A 16,485-nucleotide genomic window follows, 5' to 3' on the forward strand; every position below is an offset into this window, starting at 1 on the left:
CTCTGCGCACCCCGCATTTTACTCAGACTCCCTCTCCCCGTACCTCCGTCTACCCAGGGACTCTGTAGGAGTAGCTGGACAGGGATGCCGCTCCCACTTTATGGAGAGTTCCGGAAAGGCGCAGTGGTTTGTCCGAGGGCACTCTGCAGGCAGGTGCAAGTTTATTCCGAGACACCGAAGCTGCGGGCCAGGAGGGCGCGGAGGAGCGGTCCAAGACGCGGCAAGCACGGGGAAATTCCCAGGAGGCAGCTTTCCCAGCAGGAGAAACCCGCGCGGCTCCTCTGAAGAAGCCGCCTCGCTGACCATGGCCTCAGTTTCCCTGTCTCGAAAGTGATCGTGGCAGCGTACAAACCGTTCGAGGCCGGGCCGACGGCGAGCAAAGGGTTAAAGGGGCGGGTCTCGCGGGGAGGGCGGGGACCGGGCTTCGGGCCGCACCTGGTGGCTTCTAGCTCCTCTCCACGACTTCGCGCGTAGCCCAGAGCCGCAGCGGGAGCCGGAGACCCCGGGGAGCAAGGCTCGGAGCCGGCACCCACCGCGGGAGGGGCGGCGGCTGGAGCAGCCTCGCTAGGAGAGCGGAGACGCCATGGCCGAGTTCCCGTCTAAAGTGAGCACGCGGACGAGCAGCCCCGCGCAGGGCGCCGGCGCCTCTGCCTCGTCGCTACGACTGGACCTGGGCTTCGTGCGCTCCAGCATCGGTGCGCTCATGTTGCTGCAGCTGGTAAGGCGCGCGCGGGGCCGCGGGGCCGGGGGATCCGGTCTGGGCTAAGAAGGGGCTGCGCGTCGCGGCTCACACGCGCACCGACGCGTCCGGCCTACCCAAGGGGTTCCTCTAGAACCGACGTCCCCAAATCCTCCAGGCATCCTCTCACCAGAGATGCCTCCGCCGCAAACCCTGCGAGAGCACACGTACTGTGCACCTCTGACATGATCGCACTCTCTAACCCGGTCCCACTATCTAACCCGTAATTCCCCCCACCCATCACCACGAACGTGGTCACGGGCGGCCACACTCTCAACAGGAGCGCCCATATTACAGTCACAGTGTACTACAGTACGCACACATTCTGCCAGGACAATGCCGCCCACCCAGCCCTCCAGGGGACCTGGCTCGAGGCAAAGTCCACTCTCGCTCCCAGCGGCTCCGCTTGGCTGCCCCCCCACCCCCGCCCCAGAACACTCCCCGCCTGATCGAGAGGGCCCGTCCATTCTCCCAACACATACACTTAGGCACGGTCCTGTGGGCGCCCGCGGGGTAGCCGGGTCCTTCTGGCTTCCACTGGGTGACCTGCGGGCTTCAGCCAGTTTGGCCGGCCCCATGGGACCGAGATACCGCGCTTGGAGTTGGGGGGGCCGTTTGTGGGAAGCCAGCCTCACGACTCCTGTCCCTCCTAGGCCCCTATGCAGACCCTAGAAGAGGCAGACAGATGGGGATACCCTCTCCACCGCCCCCCCATTAGTTTCACGCCAGAGTGTGTTAGCTTTCTCCCCACAGACCCTTTTGTGTGGGGAGTCGGGAACTTGGGTGGTTGCCCCCTGTGGGAGGCGTCCCCGGCAGCTGAGAGCCTGGGCCATTTTCAGAGGACTAAGGTGCAAAAGAAGGTGGACCAGGATCTACCTTTACAGTCCACCGAAAGGGCCTTCCCCGCTGCTCCCTGCACCTCCGACGAGGCTGCCAATCTCCGGCAGGAGGTGGGTACGCTGGTTGCCAAAGGCTGGGTTGAGGCCTGCTGGGATCTACCCCGCCCCCAAGGTGGGCGCCCACCTCCGTCCGGGTCAGTCTTCTCTGAATTTCTCAAATCTCTGCGGCCCCTCCCCCACTCCAGCCACAGACTCTCTCGAGGGGTTTGTTTGAAATGCAGATTCTTGTATCCCACCTCTGGAAAAATGTGGAATTGGCATTTGAATATCAGCAAGAGCTGCCCAGAAATCAACATTTTAAATTCCTCTACCGGAGTGGTTTTTTTTTTGTTGTTGTTGAGATTCTCTGCCCTCCGGGGTGGGGAGTGGGGAAGGCCCAGTTCCGGGACTAATTTAAGTCTGCTGGTAGGGAGAGCTGCAGACTGAGGGTGTGTGGGCTAGGCTGTGGGCTGGTCTCCGGGGCACGGTGGGGGACAGTGTCAGGTGCTGCCCTGGTCCGAGGGGAGAGCCCAAAGTAAATGGGCAGAGAAAGAAATTATGAGTCAGGAAGGCTTCATGGAGGAGGTGGCTTTTGAGGGGGCACTTCACTGAGTGAAATCTAGGGCAGAGGAAGGAAAAGGCATTCCAAGGGTGGGGCCTGGTGTGAGCCAAGGCTTGGAGATGGGAAGGTTCAAGGGGAGTGGGGTGTAGTAAACAGGTTGGTGATGTTGGTGTTGAAGCACTTGTTTCTGGTGTGGCAGAAGCCGGGGAGGCCCTGGAGTACCTCCGTGAGAAATAGGGATTTGGTTTTATTGACAGCCTTAGGAGGAGCCCTGGTGACACAGTGGTTAAGCCCTCTGCTGCTAACCAAAAGGTCAGCGGTTTGAACCCACCAGTGGCTCCACAGAAGAGAGCAATCGGCTTGTGTGAAGATTACAGCTTGGGAAACCCTATGGGCAGTTCTGCTCTGTCCTATAGTGTTGCTATGAATCGGAATTAACTTGTTGGCAATGGGTTTGGTTTTTGTTTTTTTTTTTTGTGGGGGAGGAGGTTTGAGATCAGCCAAGGGGCCTTCTCTGGGCTGAGGACATTGCCTGGGGTAGCAGGGTGGATCCTGGCCTTTTAGGAGGCCTGAGGGTTAGCCTCTGGTAAACAGGACCTGTGCACGTGGCTCATTTGCATTTGAATGTTGAGAATTGGAATGAAGAGGGCTTTGCTGAGACTCTGAAGGAGCACTGGTGGTGCAGTGGTTAAGCACTCGACTGCTAACTGAATGGTCGACAGTTTGAACCCACTAGTTGCTCCGTGGGAGAAAGATGTGGCAGTCTGCTTCTGTAAAGATTACAGTACAGCCGTGGAAACCCTACAGGGCAGTTCTCTGTCCTATAGGGTGCTATAGGGTTACTATGAGTCAGAATCGACTGATGGCAGCAGGGTTTTTGGTTTGTTTTTTTTTTTGCTGACACTATGGCCTGCAAGGACCTTGGTGGCCTCCTTTGGAAGAGGCTTGTGTTCCTGATTTGGGGGTACCCTGCAGGCTCAGCAGCCCTGAGCATCTGGGTCCCATTGCACAGATGAAGAGACTGAGGTCTAGGTAGAACGTAAGACTTGCCAGGAGTCCTTTGGTGGACCTCGGCATTTGGGTCTCCAGACTCCCAAAGTCTGGGTGTAAGGGGGTGTACTTCCTTTGCCCCTCCCCGGCAGTGCTTTTGTGCCTGGGAGGTGAGGGACTCCCATCAGACTTCTGAACACCCATGCCTTGTAGAGCCTTCTCCAACCTTGTTGGAGAAGCTGCTTCCTGAGCTGTTTCTCCGGCAATGGACAGTTCCACTGGATCTGAGACAGGGGTTCACCCAACAAGCACTACCATCCGCTAGGAAGCCATAATAGTAACAGCAGCAACTCCTACCAGCCAGGTGCGCACTGGGCTCCAGGTCTTTTGCCAAGTGCTTTGTATTGCCCCCATTTTACAGGTGAGGAAACTGAGGCTCAGAGACCAGTTCCTTGCCCGAGATCTCACAACCCAGGAGTGGTAAAGCTGGGATTTAAGCTAAGTGGTCTTCCTTTTATGGCCCATGCTCTTAATTTCCACTCTCTGCTATGCTCCTAAGGGCCGCAGGGCCCAGTACTGTCAACTGGTGACAGGGACCCTAGGCCCAGTGCCTGTTCTCCAGGAGCTCTTGGTCAGTTTAGAAGGTGCCCAGAGAATGCCCTTCTGGAGGGATCAAGGAAGGCAGCATGGAGGAGGCAGTAAATGGAAGATGGAACTAATTCCCCATCACACCCCTTCGTTTCTCCAGGATTTGGTGAAGTGTTCAAAGTGGGGTGGGAGGAAGAGGGGTAGGAAGGCCCCAGCTCCTTGAGAAGGAGATGTGCTTTTTGTACAGCACAGAATGTGTCCTAAGACCAGTTCAGAATTCTTCACAAATGTCGGGCACTGTTCGCTGATTTATCACTTTTCCTCCATCTAGTTCCAGAAAGAATATTACATGGAGTATGATATTAAGCCACATATATTTTTGAAAGTTGATGGTGGGGAGTAGGGGACCCACTTAAAGAAAGGGAAAAGATATCATTGTACTCTGGAATCTGTAGCAAATTTAAAGCTGTTTGAGTCTTTGTTGAGCTTCCTCGCAGCTAGGCAAAAAGAGACATGCTGGATTTGTGCAGATGTCCTCTTAAGAAGCAGATAGACAAGTTTGCCAAACTTCCTGAGATTCTCTTTTGATATAAAAACCTGGAGGCCTTGATGCTACAGATCTTTGTGTGGGTGGAATGTGGCGGAATGTTGTGTAAGGTGTATGGATTTGCTTATGGCAGATCCCAAAACCTTTCGAGAATAAGTATAAATGGGTACTATTTAGTGCCCATCTCTTTGTTATTTTTCTAGTCTTCCCCAAGTTCTGTGGAGAAGGATGATCTTATCAGGGTTTACTAATGAGGAAACAGACTCAGAGAGGGTAAGGAACTTGTCCAGGATCTCATGGGTAGAGCCAGGATCTGCAGTGAGAGAACCCAAAGCCTGGCTCTAGCTGTTTCTGTTTCAAGAGGAGGTGGTCCCAGTGTGCTTTGGAGAAGAGACTTCAGAAAGGGAGGCTCATTAGGAGCCAGGGTAAATTCCAAAAACGAAAACCCATTGCCATTGAGTTGATTCCAACTCATAGGGATCCCTATAAGACAGAGTAGAACTGCCCCATACGGTTCCCAAGGCTGTAATCTTTACGGAAACAGACTGCCACATCTTTTGCCCTGGGAGCTGCAGGTGGGTTCAACCTGCCGACCTTTCAGTTAGCAGCAGTGGAGCACTTAATCACTGCATCACCAGGGTTCCTCCCCAGGTAATTAGGGAGGGCCCCTGAAGGGTTTAGCTATGTGGAGGTGGAGGGTTAGAAGGCTGTTGAGGACAGAGCATAGTTTATGCAGTAGTATTCTTAAGGCCCAGGACATATTTGGCAACAGGGCCATTTGTGTTTGGCACCTTCAATCCTTCCTGACCTACCTCTTGGGGCTGGGGCTGGCCCTCCAGTTGCCTATTTATAGCTGCCATTGTAGCACAGTGATCCATGGGGCAGTGCTGAGGGTATTGGTTGGGAGCACAGGCTTGGAAGCAGAGAGCCTTGAGTTCAGATTCTGACTCTGCCGCTTCCTGGCTGTGTGATCTTGGGTAAATTTCTAGTTTTCCTGAGCCTCAAGTTTCCTCGGCTGTGAGATGGAGATGTTAGGGTTGTGAGGAATATGGGAGATAGAAGGGTTTAGCGCATTGTATGTTGGAACGAAGGGCTGTTTAGTCTTTGTTGAGCTTTGTATTGTTGGGGAAAAGTTACCAAAAAACAAAATCTACTTTCAACCCAGAAAACCCGTCCATGAAAAATAGAAAAGTTTTATTATTGAATAAGCATCAAACCAGAATGTGATGCATCACAGGCGGTCCGCTAAAAGATTACAAAGACAGAAGGGAATCTTAACCATGTTAAAAATAAAATTCACCAGAATTTGAACGTAAGGTTTATTCTGAGCAGTTATTCTAGATGCATATAGGGAAGCAATTTTGGTTCTAGAAAAAGCAAATGGCTTGAAGAAGCTAGGTACAACAGGGCTTATAATGCGGAGAAATCTATTGCTGTCAATTCCGACACATAGCCACTCTATAGGACAGACTAGAACTGCCCCATAGGGTGGATTCGAACTGCCAATCTTTTTGTTAGCAGCTGAGCTCTTTACCACTATGCAACCAGGGCTTCGTAATGAGAAGAGGAAGGAGAAATGTAGGAGATCAACCACAGGCTAATCTAAACGTGATTGATTGAACCGTCCTTCCCCCTTTACTGAGATCAACTGATACCAGGTTACTTCTGGCCTGGCTGCTAGTAATTTGGCCCTCCCCCCACCTGCTGTCATGAGGCTTTCTGAGATTTATATTAGGAGGTAATGGTTTGACAACTCCTTTTCTAGCAGGATAAGACAGATTTACAATACTATAGAGCAGTTTCTGGCAGGCTTTTGCAGTTTGGATGAGGTTTTTTTTATGGTTAATATTTGCTTTGGGAGAGAAGAGAAACCTTAAAATCAAAGAAAGACATCTGTTATTTTTCTATTCAGCAACCATTATACAGCTAAAGGGATGATACAATTCATTACATTCATGTTTTCAAGATAATTGTTAATTTTCTAATCTTTGGAGCTGGAGATAGGGCTAGGCCACCTGAGTATCTCCTTCCAGGATATGGGAAGGTATTGGAGGATCACCTGAAGTTACGTTTCCAAGAGCTAGCTGCCAGATCTTTGAGGAGACCTCTTAGATTTACATACTTTTCAAAGAAACAGAGAATTGACAATTACAAGATCTCTAAAGTGAATTCAGAGAGAACTGGGGAGGAGGGAGCCTCTTCCCTTACTCTCAGGTAGGAGAATTAAATTTGTGTTTTTCCTTCTAGTAGTAGCATAGGCAGATACCCACAGTCAGAATCCTAGGGATCTTACGCTTGCTTTCAGAGGTCCTCAGCAGCGTCTTCAACATGAGCTTGCATACTTCCAGGGACAGGGAGCTTAGTCCCAAGGGTAGCCTGTTCCATCCTTGTGCATTTGGGAGCTTTAGAAAGTTCTTTATGGTGAGCCTGGCTCTGTCTCCAGCTCCTCTCCAGGTGGGGGCAGGGCAGGGCCTAAATGTCAGCTGGTCTCCAGGAAGGATATGCGTAGAAGAGGTTGTTGGGGTGCAGGAGGTTGAAGCAGGAGTCCTGAGTTTTCGGGGACTCCCAGGGCTTTCCGTAGCACTGAGATTTGTGGGTTTACGCTCTTTAGCGCAGCATTCAAGGCCCTCTGTGCTCACCCATCTTCCTACGGCCCAACTCAACTGCGCTAGACTGCACACTGCTTGTCGTGGGGAGGGTGCTGAGTGTTTTGGAATTACAGTTACATGACTATTATACGAATACACTGTCCTTAAAAATAAAAACCTATTGCAGATAAGGCTAACATTTTCCTTGGTTGGTACCCCTTCCCCTAGGGGCCCATGTTTTGGGATGTTACCATCCTTTTCCTTTGCATTTAAAAACGCTGATGGTTTTCTTCTGTATCCTTTGTTTAGCAAGTTGCTTTTCTCACACCCAGGGCATCTGAGAGCTCTTCATGTCAGTACTGACTGTCCCCCGCCTTTTGCAGAGTATCCCATACTGTGACTGTCACCCCCAGCTCATTCAGACATTTCTCTGTTGATAGACACTTTGGGTTTTTTTTTTTTAATGGTTGTTTTATTCTCTGTAAAAGTTACACAGACACACAGCAAACATTCAAACAATGCCAAGGGTAATCAGTACAAGATTGGTCTCTCCCATCCCTGACCAGGCCCCCTGGTTCCCCTTGCCCCAGGCAACCACCATTAATTACCCGTGTATCATTTCTGGGAGAGGTGATGCATATACCTTGTACTCACTTAGAAAAATACAGATGGGAGCACTGTGTGCTTGTGCCGGGCCATGCCTTGGCAATATGCCCTAAACCCAAACCCAAATCAACCTCGTTGCTGTCTGATCCTCACTTTACTACTATGAGATGGCAGCAATAACACCACACTCATAAAAAAAGCCAAACCCATTGCCGTCGAGTCGATTCCAACTTATAGCGGCCCTATAGGACAGAGTAGAACTGCCCCATAGGGTTTCCAAGGAGCGGCTGGTGGATTTGAACTGCTGACTCTTTGATGAGCAGCCAAGCTCTTAACCACTGTGCTCCATGTCTATCTTTCTTTTTTTCCCATACGTTTATTAATTGGTTTAATGGGTTATTACTTTGACAATGCTCAAAAATAAAAAAAGTAGAACAGAGTACAGTGAAAATCTCTGTCCCCCAATGGTTAGAGACAACCCCACCCCCAGCCCCCCTTCTTAGTTTCCTCTGTGACTTTCTTGGCTATAGAGTCCTACCTCCCCATTTTACTCAAGGGAAATATTCTGTCCACACCCATCGGCACTTTACCTTTTTCACTTAACAAGGTGTATTGGAGGTCCTTTTTATTCCCCAGGATTTATTTATTTATTAATTGTGTTGAAAATATACACACCAAAACATTCACCAGCACAACAGCTGCCAACATTTATAATTCAGTGACATTAATTACATTTTTCATGTTGAGCCACCATTGTCACTATCCTTCTCCAAAATATTCCATCACCATTAACATAAACTCATTGCCCTCCAAACAGAATTGAAGCTCATTTTGTGTCCTTACAGGCCAGTGTTATCTTTGTGGTATTCCATTGTGTGGTGTGGTGTGATTTGTGTTGACAGACCCTTGGGGTGTTTCCATTCTTTTACTCTTGCACTTCCTGCTGCAGTGAATGATCTGGCACATGCCTCATTCCACAGGATACATTTCCACAAGTGTGGCCATGGGTGGGCGGGTATGTGCCTTTGTGATTTTGGTCTCCATTGCCAGATTGCCTCCATAGGGGTTGCACCCATTTGCCCCTACCCCAGCATGCCTCTTGGTTGAGTGCCTGTTCCCTACAGACTCCCCAGTGTGGTGATTTAGTACACTCTGGATATGTCCCCACTCTGGGAGGTGAAAATGGTAGGTCAGTGTAGTAGTATGTTACATTTTGCTTATGAGTGAAGTTGACCCCTCTGGCCCAGGGCAGGTTCTGCCACTGGAGTGGCTGCCCTAGTCCCTATGGCAATTAGGAACTGGTGAAGAGGCAGGAGGGAATCTGTTTTTCTTGGCTGACCCAGTGAAGCCCAGCCTTGGATGCTGACAACCCAGGCCCAGGCTTTTTGCTGTAGGGCTGGGTGGCCCCTCCTGTTTGCCTAGGGCCAAAGGCCAAGACCATACTCTAAAGACTCCCAAGGAGGGGAGGACAAGAAGGCAAGGCCCAGTGTACACCCTGTGAGGGAACAGACCTAGAACTGTTCTGGAACATTCCAACTTTAATTGGGGGAAGATCAGACTACAGATTAGCATTTTTACACCTGCCACTCCATGAGATTAGCAGAATGGGGTACCCGGCCCTTCCTTGAAGTTGAGGATATGGGTGCAGGGTTTAAGTTCACTCAGAACACTAGTACCAGAGTCAGGACTAGAACCAGTGTGTCAGGAAGGAACATCCAGGAGTAGTAAGGACCCTCACTTCAGGCTGCCCCCGAACCCTATTCCCCAGCAGGCCAAGGCCAGGCTTCATGGAGCCAACAGAGTTCCGTGTGCTCCCAGCAGCTGTTCTGTCTCTGGAGGGCCAGTGGGAGGATTGGGGTCTGCCTGGGGTGCTGACCCCTTGGGATGCTGAGAACTTAAGCTTCCTGTCACCTGTCTGCCCTGGGTTGGGGTCTGCCCTCGTCCTTTCTCTGCTCTGGCCTTTTAGGCAGTGGTGTTCCCTTTAAACAAATTAGTCTCCAGGGGAGTGTCCCCACCTCCTGCGAGTTGGAGCTCTGGCTTGTCTGGTGACAGCAGGGAGGAGAGCTCTGAGCATCTCCATCTGCTGGGCCATTGAATACCTGGGCCCCTCCTTGGGCCAGATTCAAATCTTCCAAGAGCCTCGGCTGCCTTATCTGTGAAATGGGCATGACTGGATTGCTTTACTTGAGAGTTGGGTCACAGGGAGGAAGGCCTTGGGAATGAAGCGCCCTGGGGGCCTGGCAGGTCTAGTGAGAGGGGCTGCAGTTGGAGGGGGATAAATGCCAGGACCCCACCTAGGGGCTGATGGGAGTGGAGGGGATAAGGCCTTCCCTGGGAAGTCCTGTGTGGCTGGAGGGGTCTTGGTGCTGGGGAGGCTCAGGCTTTCCAGGGTGGATCAGGAGACTCCCAAGGAAGGGGGGAGGAAGGTGAGCTGGCAGACAGGTAAGCTCTGACTTTCAGGGACCCATCTGGGGAGCACTACCACTTGTTCTGGGAGACAGTGAAGGCCTTGGGGGTGTGATACAAGGAGCTTGCAGCTGCCTTCACAGCTGGGGGGCCACCTGGTTGAGGGGGCATACTTGGTCTCTGGTCCCAGAAGTTGGAATGGGAACCTGAGTGGGGGGAAGTAGGAGGCAGCTTGAGCTTCACGTTGGGAAGATTTTTCTAAAATCCTAAAGGAGACCACAGGGAGCAACAAGGTAGTAATAGCTCCTCAACATGGATAGAAGGTGTTCACAGGGGCTGGAGGACCTCATTAGCGTCTCTGGGGCAGCTCGGCCACTGGGGTAGATGTTAAGAAACCTCAAGTGCCTTCTACCTCTGGAACTTAAGAAATCTCGGTTCTGAGACTCAGAGCTCAGGAACAACAGGTAACGGGATAGAGGCCACATTTGGAAAGCCCTGTGGTGGACAAGGCCCGAGAAGCAGGGCCCAGGTGGGAGCTGGATGCAGGTGGGGACCCTGGCTGCCAGGCTCCCTCCGGCTGTCCTGGAGCCTAGAAAGGTGCCTGGTGCAGAGCGGCCCTCTGGGAAGGTTTGTTCAGTGACTGACTGATTAGAGTTGGTCATTGGCAAACAAGTGAAGAGAGGGAAGCTCAGAGGAGTGAATACCACCCCGGGCCCAGCTGGCCCGGGGCTGGGGGCTGGGTTCTGACTGCCTTTATGCCCTCATGCAGAGCTGTAGGGTGAGGACTCCAGGCCTCCAGTGCTCAGCGGGAATCCCAAGGTGCCTTCCCCCCAAACCTACCCTCCTCATAGGGTGGTGTGTGGTGATGTTGTGGCCATTCAGGCGCCCGGAGCCTCTGTCCCCTGCCCCTTTGTCTCCTGTGACACAATGGGTGGCTTTTTGTCCCCATAGAGTCCCTTTCACTGCAGGGAGAAGGGCCAGAGCGGGGGTGGAGGCTGAGCCCTGCCAGGCCAAGTTCTGAGTGTCCTGAGGTGTCCAGATGTGTCCCTGGCCAAGGGGGAACCCTGGGAAGGGTTCTCTTCATTCGTTGTCCTGGGCCTTGGTTTCCTGGAGGGATGCCGTGGGGAGAAGGGAGTCTTGGGGGCTGTGGGAGGAATCGCCCCCTCTCCCCCTCCCAGCAGTGGGCAGGCCCTGCCACATATCCAGGAGAAGGCTGGAGGCGGGCCTTGCCCTCACGTTATTTCTCAAACATTTCATTTAGTTGACAATGTTTACAAAGCTGACTATTTCACATAAAAATCCAGATTTCTAATGTCTCTTGGAAAATCAGAAGTTCTAGCTAATGTAGGCCTGTATTCCCACCCAACAACAGCTGGCTATTCTCCAGCTCGCCACAGCCCTGCCAGCCACCTTGGTCATACTTGTGACTTGCTGCCCTGGTGGCAGCTGAGTCTGAGACCCCATTTTCAGCCCTCCAGGCTCTGAGGTGCTTTCCCTCCTTGAAACTCCGGGGATCAAGTCTCTTTCACTCGGGTTTGCTCCCCACCTGCCCCAGAACCGCCTGACAGCCCTCATAGCCGCTTACAACGGCTTTGAACTTTTCCTTTCACATGTCATTATACCTGCACAACACATCTGTGAGGTGACCATGGTGGGTGTCCACCCAAGATCCCTAATATGCCAGATGAGGAAACTGAGACCAGAAAGGTTAGGTGACTCTCCCAAGGCTGCACAGCAAATCTACAAAGGGCCTTGCCATTTCTACCCCTGTCCAGGAGATGGGAGGATTAAAAGAGTCGGAGTGACAGTTTTTGGGTGGGAGAGGAGCTAGCTGAGCACTCACGGGGTTGTGGAATCCCTCTCCTACAGGGAGAGAGGGCTTTGGGCCCCCCTGGAGGATGACTGTGTAGAGGAATATTGGGCCTCAGACTGAGGGGAGCCTTGGGTGACATTGACTGAACCTCCCTGCTCTCATTGTACGGAGGAGAAGATTGAGATCTAAAGGGGCCTGCTTCCGACTGAGTCACTGGGGTAGTGCAGCTGTGGGAGACATCCTAGGGCTGGGCTGCACTTCTGAGGCCTCCCAGCTGCCTTATCTGTGATAAGGGTGGGGCCGTTATTGGTATCCATTCCTTATCTGTGCCCTTATCTGTGCTGGGCACTGGCCTCGTGCTTGCCTTTAGCTACGCTGATTTTTTCAGGGAGACCTCACACCCCCAGGAACTGCATGCACTATTTCTATCCTCAGGAAACCAAAGCACAGAGAACTGACTTGAAAACCCATGATCTTAACCTTGGGCTTCCCTTTCTCAGACTGAAGACGACAATAGAATATGTATTGCCAATAGAATATGTATTGCGTGTTGAGCCTATGATGGGTGCTGGTCTAAGTGTCTTGCTTATGTTACTTCATTTACATCTCAAAACCACCCTACAAGGTAGGTACGGTTCTTATCTCCATTTTCAGGATAAGGACACTGAAGCACAGAGAGGTTAAGCGATTTGCCTGAGGTCACACAGCTAGTAAGTTGGCAGGGTCAGAACTTGAACCCAAACAGTCTGTAGGCCAACCATCTGTTGTAAGTGATGCCAACATCACACAGTTGCTGTAAAGGTGACATCATGATCATCAAAGAGTAGCTAAGAAAGATAAGAGGGAAAAGCCTCCCCAGACTCAGGAAGAGAACAGGCTTTGCATGAACTTAGCCTGTGGAGTGGTCACTGTTAGCACTTTCTAGAGTAACCTGCCGGGCTGCCCCCGGAGCCAGGCACGCCTCTGGTCGGGCGGTTGTGAGGAATCTCTCTCCCACCTCTGGTCCTGCAGGTGGTTTTACCAAAAATCTCTCTCTGTGGCTCAGTTGTGTAGAAACTCTTCCGGAGGTGCAGAGGTCCTGGGAGTTTGTGTCCTTGCTGACCTTGCAGTCCTTGTTTAAAGGGAGTATTCCTAATCTAGAATCTTGAGATTTTCAGGAAAAAAAAGCCCAGCACTTTTGAGATTTCTAGATGGTTCTCTGTATGTAGCACCTGCCTGGGGAGGCATCGCAGGGGCCTAAGAGCTTGGAAGGAGGGGAAGGAGAGGATGGGGTTTGGCTGTGTGCGTATATATCTGCGAGAGAGACACACACGCGGATGTATGTGTGGACACCTACAGAAACACAGGGACAGGTGGACACATAGGCAGGAGAGATGTACACGGGGACACAGAGAGGTGGAGGCAGAGTTCTGCTCTTCCCCGATACCCACACGGCTCCCTGCCTCCCTCCCTCAGGTCTTTGCTCAGATGTCACCTTCCCAGCGAGCTCCTTAGCCCTTTATTTAAAACTGCCACAGTCCCCCTGCCCACCCTCCTTATCCCCTTCTCAGCTGGATTTTCCCCCCAGCACATGTCCTGCCATCCACTCGTGGTTTACTCATTCATTGGGTTGTCTATCTCAGTCCCCCGGTAGAAGGGAAGCTCTACAAGAGCAGGGATTTTTGTCTGTTTGCACTCACAGTAGGGGCTCAGAAGTCCTTGTTGAACACACATATCCAGAGAGATGCACATATGATGCCCACGTGCACAGTCCTGAGCACAGGGCAGTAAGGGTGGGTGGCTAGGGTGTTTGGGTAAGAGAGAAATCTTCTTGGGGAGGGGGGAGAGGGGGCCTGGACAAAGTTCCAAAGGCACTTGGCAGAGTCAAGGCTTGTGCCTTGTCCTCAACCTGCTGGGAGGGGGCCACTGTGTATACCCCTAACTATCTTCCTTCCTCTGAACTGGGGTGAAGCCCCTCTGTAAGACAACCTCCTTCCAGCTAGACTCTGGGTCTGTAGCAGGAAGGAGAGGCTGGAGGCCTGGGCCTGGGCTCCCCTGCAGGGTCACCCAGGCCAGTGAAGGGGTCAGCAAATGTGAAGGTGCCTTGGTAGAGAGGGGACCAGGAGAAACCAGTCTGTCTGGTTCGGGTGGAGGAATGGACCTTCCTTGTTCTAGGGCAGGAACCGAGGTAGCTAGCTGGGCACGGGGCCAGGGCAGCACAGCAAGAAGGAACACTAGAAATTCCCTCTGCTTATCCACCAGCTTCATTTCCCAGAGGCTGCACCCTGTGATCCAGAACCCAGGGTGGGGCTGGAGGGCAGGGCAGGGGCCAACCAGCTTAAGTGTTCATTTTTTACACACCATTAACTCACAGTGAAGTCCCTGGATGGAGCAAATGGATAACGCGCTGCTGCTAACTGAAAGGCTGGCAGTTTGAGTCCACCCAGAGGCACCTCAGAAGAAAGCCCTGGTGATCTACTTCTGAAAAATCAGCCACTGAAAACCCTATGGAGCATAATTCTACTCTGACACATATGGGCTCACCATGAGTCAGAATCGTCCTGACAGCACGTAGTTTTTAACTAGCTATAGCCCAGGATCTAGAGAAGGACGGTTCTGGGTTGCAGCCCTGGCTCAGCCCTTTACCCACGAGTGGCTGTGGGCACATCTCCCTCTTGAGTTTCAGTTTCCTCATCTGGAAAATGGGGCTCATAAATAGTACCCCCCCACCCCCGCCATTAGGCATAGGAGAAAGATGCAGCAGTCTGCTTCCGTAAAGATTACAGCCTTGGAAACCCTCTGGGGCAGTTCTGCTGTGTCCTGTAAGGTGGCTATGAGTCGAATCAACTCGATGGCACACAACAACGGTACTTAGGGAAAGATTCAATGAAATAAAGAAGGGAGATGCTTCCCGAGCTGAGAGTGTTAAGTGGCTATTGGGACCCAGTGTATTTGTGATAATACAGAGAATGGATAGATGTGCATGAGTGCAAAGCCTGACTTGGTTTCAGTTCTCCACCTTTTCTGACCTCACTTCCTTTCCCCGAGCTGGAACTAGGCAACACGATGGCAGTGGAGGCCCCTGAGGAGCTTGCTGAAAATGAAAACACAATTGTCGGTCCTTGGTGCGTCCCCTGCTCACCTGGGGAAGGTACTGTGACGTGCTGCGCCAGGAGTATTTGTTCTCATTCGGAACGGGGCCCCAACCAGCTCTGGGGGCAGGTGGTTCTTGGTGTCTCCCCTCATGTGTATCAGGCAGATTGTCCTAAAGATGGGTGGAAAGCGGGGGGCTGTTCTGAGAAACCCTGGCTCTGGGTCCTCATTGATAAGGGCTCTGCCCCCAGCTTGGCATGTGATCTTGCGCAAGGCCCTGCCACTCTGTCCCAACCCCCTTGTCTGCAAAATGGGCCCCCTGGGCCACTGCCTGGCCTGCTTGTGCTTAGAGGAGAGCACAGATGGGGCAGCTGAGGCTGGCAGGGTGCTGTGTGGGGTGGGGCCCCCTGGGGACTTGCCCTGAGGATGGGGAGGCACAGGTGTAGCGCTCTGGGCAGAAGGAAGATTTCACCCCTTCCTTGGGTCCCCCACCTTGGCTGAGCACGTTCTCTGGGTGGGAGGCAGGCCAGGCACAGATTCACACCTGCTTCTTTAAAACACTGCAACTGTGCAGGAGAGATGTATGCCCATTTCACGGATGAGAAAAGTGAGGGTCGTTGGTTTCCAAGCACATACTTATTGAACATGCACGATGTGCTAGGCTCTGTTGTGGAGGTACAGCAGTGATGAAAACACACAATTCCTTGCCCTGCCAAGGCTTGTGGTCCAGTGGGCAGAGCTCACAGAAGCTCGCTGGCCCAGGTGGAGCCCCACAGAGAGGGCAAGGTGCTTGCCCATTGTCACACAGCATAGTCAGGACTTGAAGCCCAACTCTCAACTCACAAGCCCAGGGCTCCACCACCCCTTCCCCAGTGCTGCTGTGGGAAGGGAAGCTGGGCCAGGCTCTTCGAGCAACCTCTTTAGGAGAGGGAAGAAGAAGAGGGGAAAGGCCAGAGGGGCTGCTGGACCCTGGGGCCAGCCACAGGTCATTCCTATCCTGACCCTGTGTGGGGATCCAGGCAGAATCTTCCTTTTTGGATCCTGGGGGGTACTTCAGGGTGGAGGGTGCCTAGCAGGTCCCCAGCTCTGCCTGTACTCTGGGTCATGAGCCCTCAGGTCAGCACCTGCTCGCCGGGTGGATGGTCTTGGGATGCTGTTGACAGTCCCTCAACTGGTGTGAGCAGTCAGGGGAACCTTTTGTCTCCAAACACCAGCAGCCAGAGGTGGGTCTTGCTCCTGGGCCACATGCCTGGACACTGTCTGGTGGAAGAAGAGGGACAGCCCCATCTGTGTGTCTGTCAGCAAGTGAGCCTTTCATCAAAGCGCCGCAGTAGAACCTCCCCTCACCTTGATGGCCAGAACTGAGTCCTGGTTAGCTGGCAGGGATCCCAGGGCAAACCCATGTGGACACCCCACCCTAGGGGATCTCCACCAGAAGGAAGGTGCTGGGGAGAGGCAGGACGCCACATGTGAGGGACCACAGGGAGCCTGCCCTGGCCAACAAACACCCTGCCTAGTGGCTTCAGAGAGGCTCCCCAAGGGGAGGCAGTGAACCTGTCCACTAGAATTACTTCCCTGTGGCCAGGAGGGCTGGGCAGCTGCAGTGTGTCAGCTGGGACATAGCCTCTCAAACACTCCTGTTGCACCCAGTATGTGCCAGGTTCTAATCTGAGCACTTTATGCACGTGAACTCACG

The 16,485-nt window shown here is 52.5% G+C and overlaps 1 protein-coding gene across 1 annotated transcript in view; it reads left to right on the forward strand.

The window, feature by feature from the left end:
- The first annotated feature begins 583 nt into the window (after positions 1–583).
- Positions 584–16,485, forward strand: part of PLLP (plasmolipin) — a 21,862-nt gene continuing 5,960 nt past the window's right edge. The window contains exons 1-3 of the mRNA XM_012554165.2: positions 584–718; positions 1,020–1,196; positions 1,579–1,689. Coding sequence (XP_012409619.1) covers positions 584–718; positions 1,020–1,196; positions 1,579–1,689 — 423 coding nt within the window. The remainder of the gene's footprint in view (positions 719–1,019; positions 1,197–1,578; positions 1,690–16,485) is intronic.

This window comes from Trichechus manatus, unplaced genomic scaffold (genome assembly GCF_000243295.1).
Source record: "Trichechus manatus latirostris isolate Lorelei unplaced genomic scaffold, TriManLat1.0 scaffold00014, whole genome shotgun sequence".
Classification (NCBI taxonomy): domain Eukaryota; kingdom Metazoa; phylum Chordata; class Mammalia; order Sirenia; family Trichechidae; genus Trichechus; species Trichechus manatus.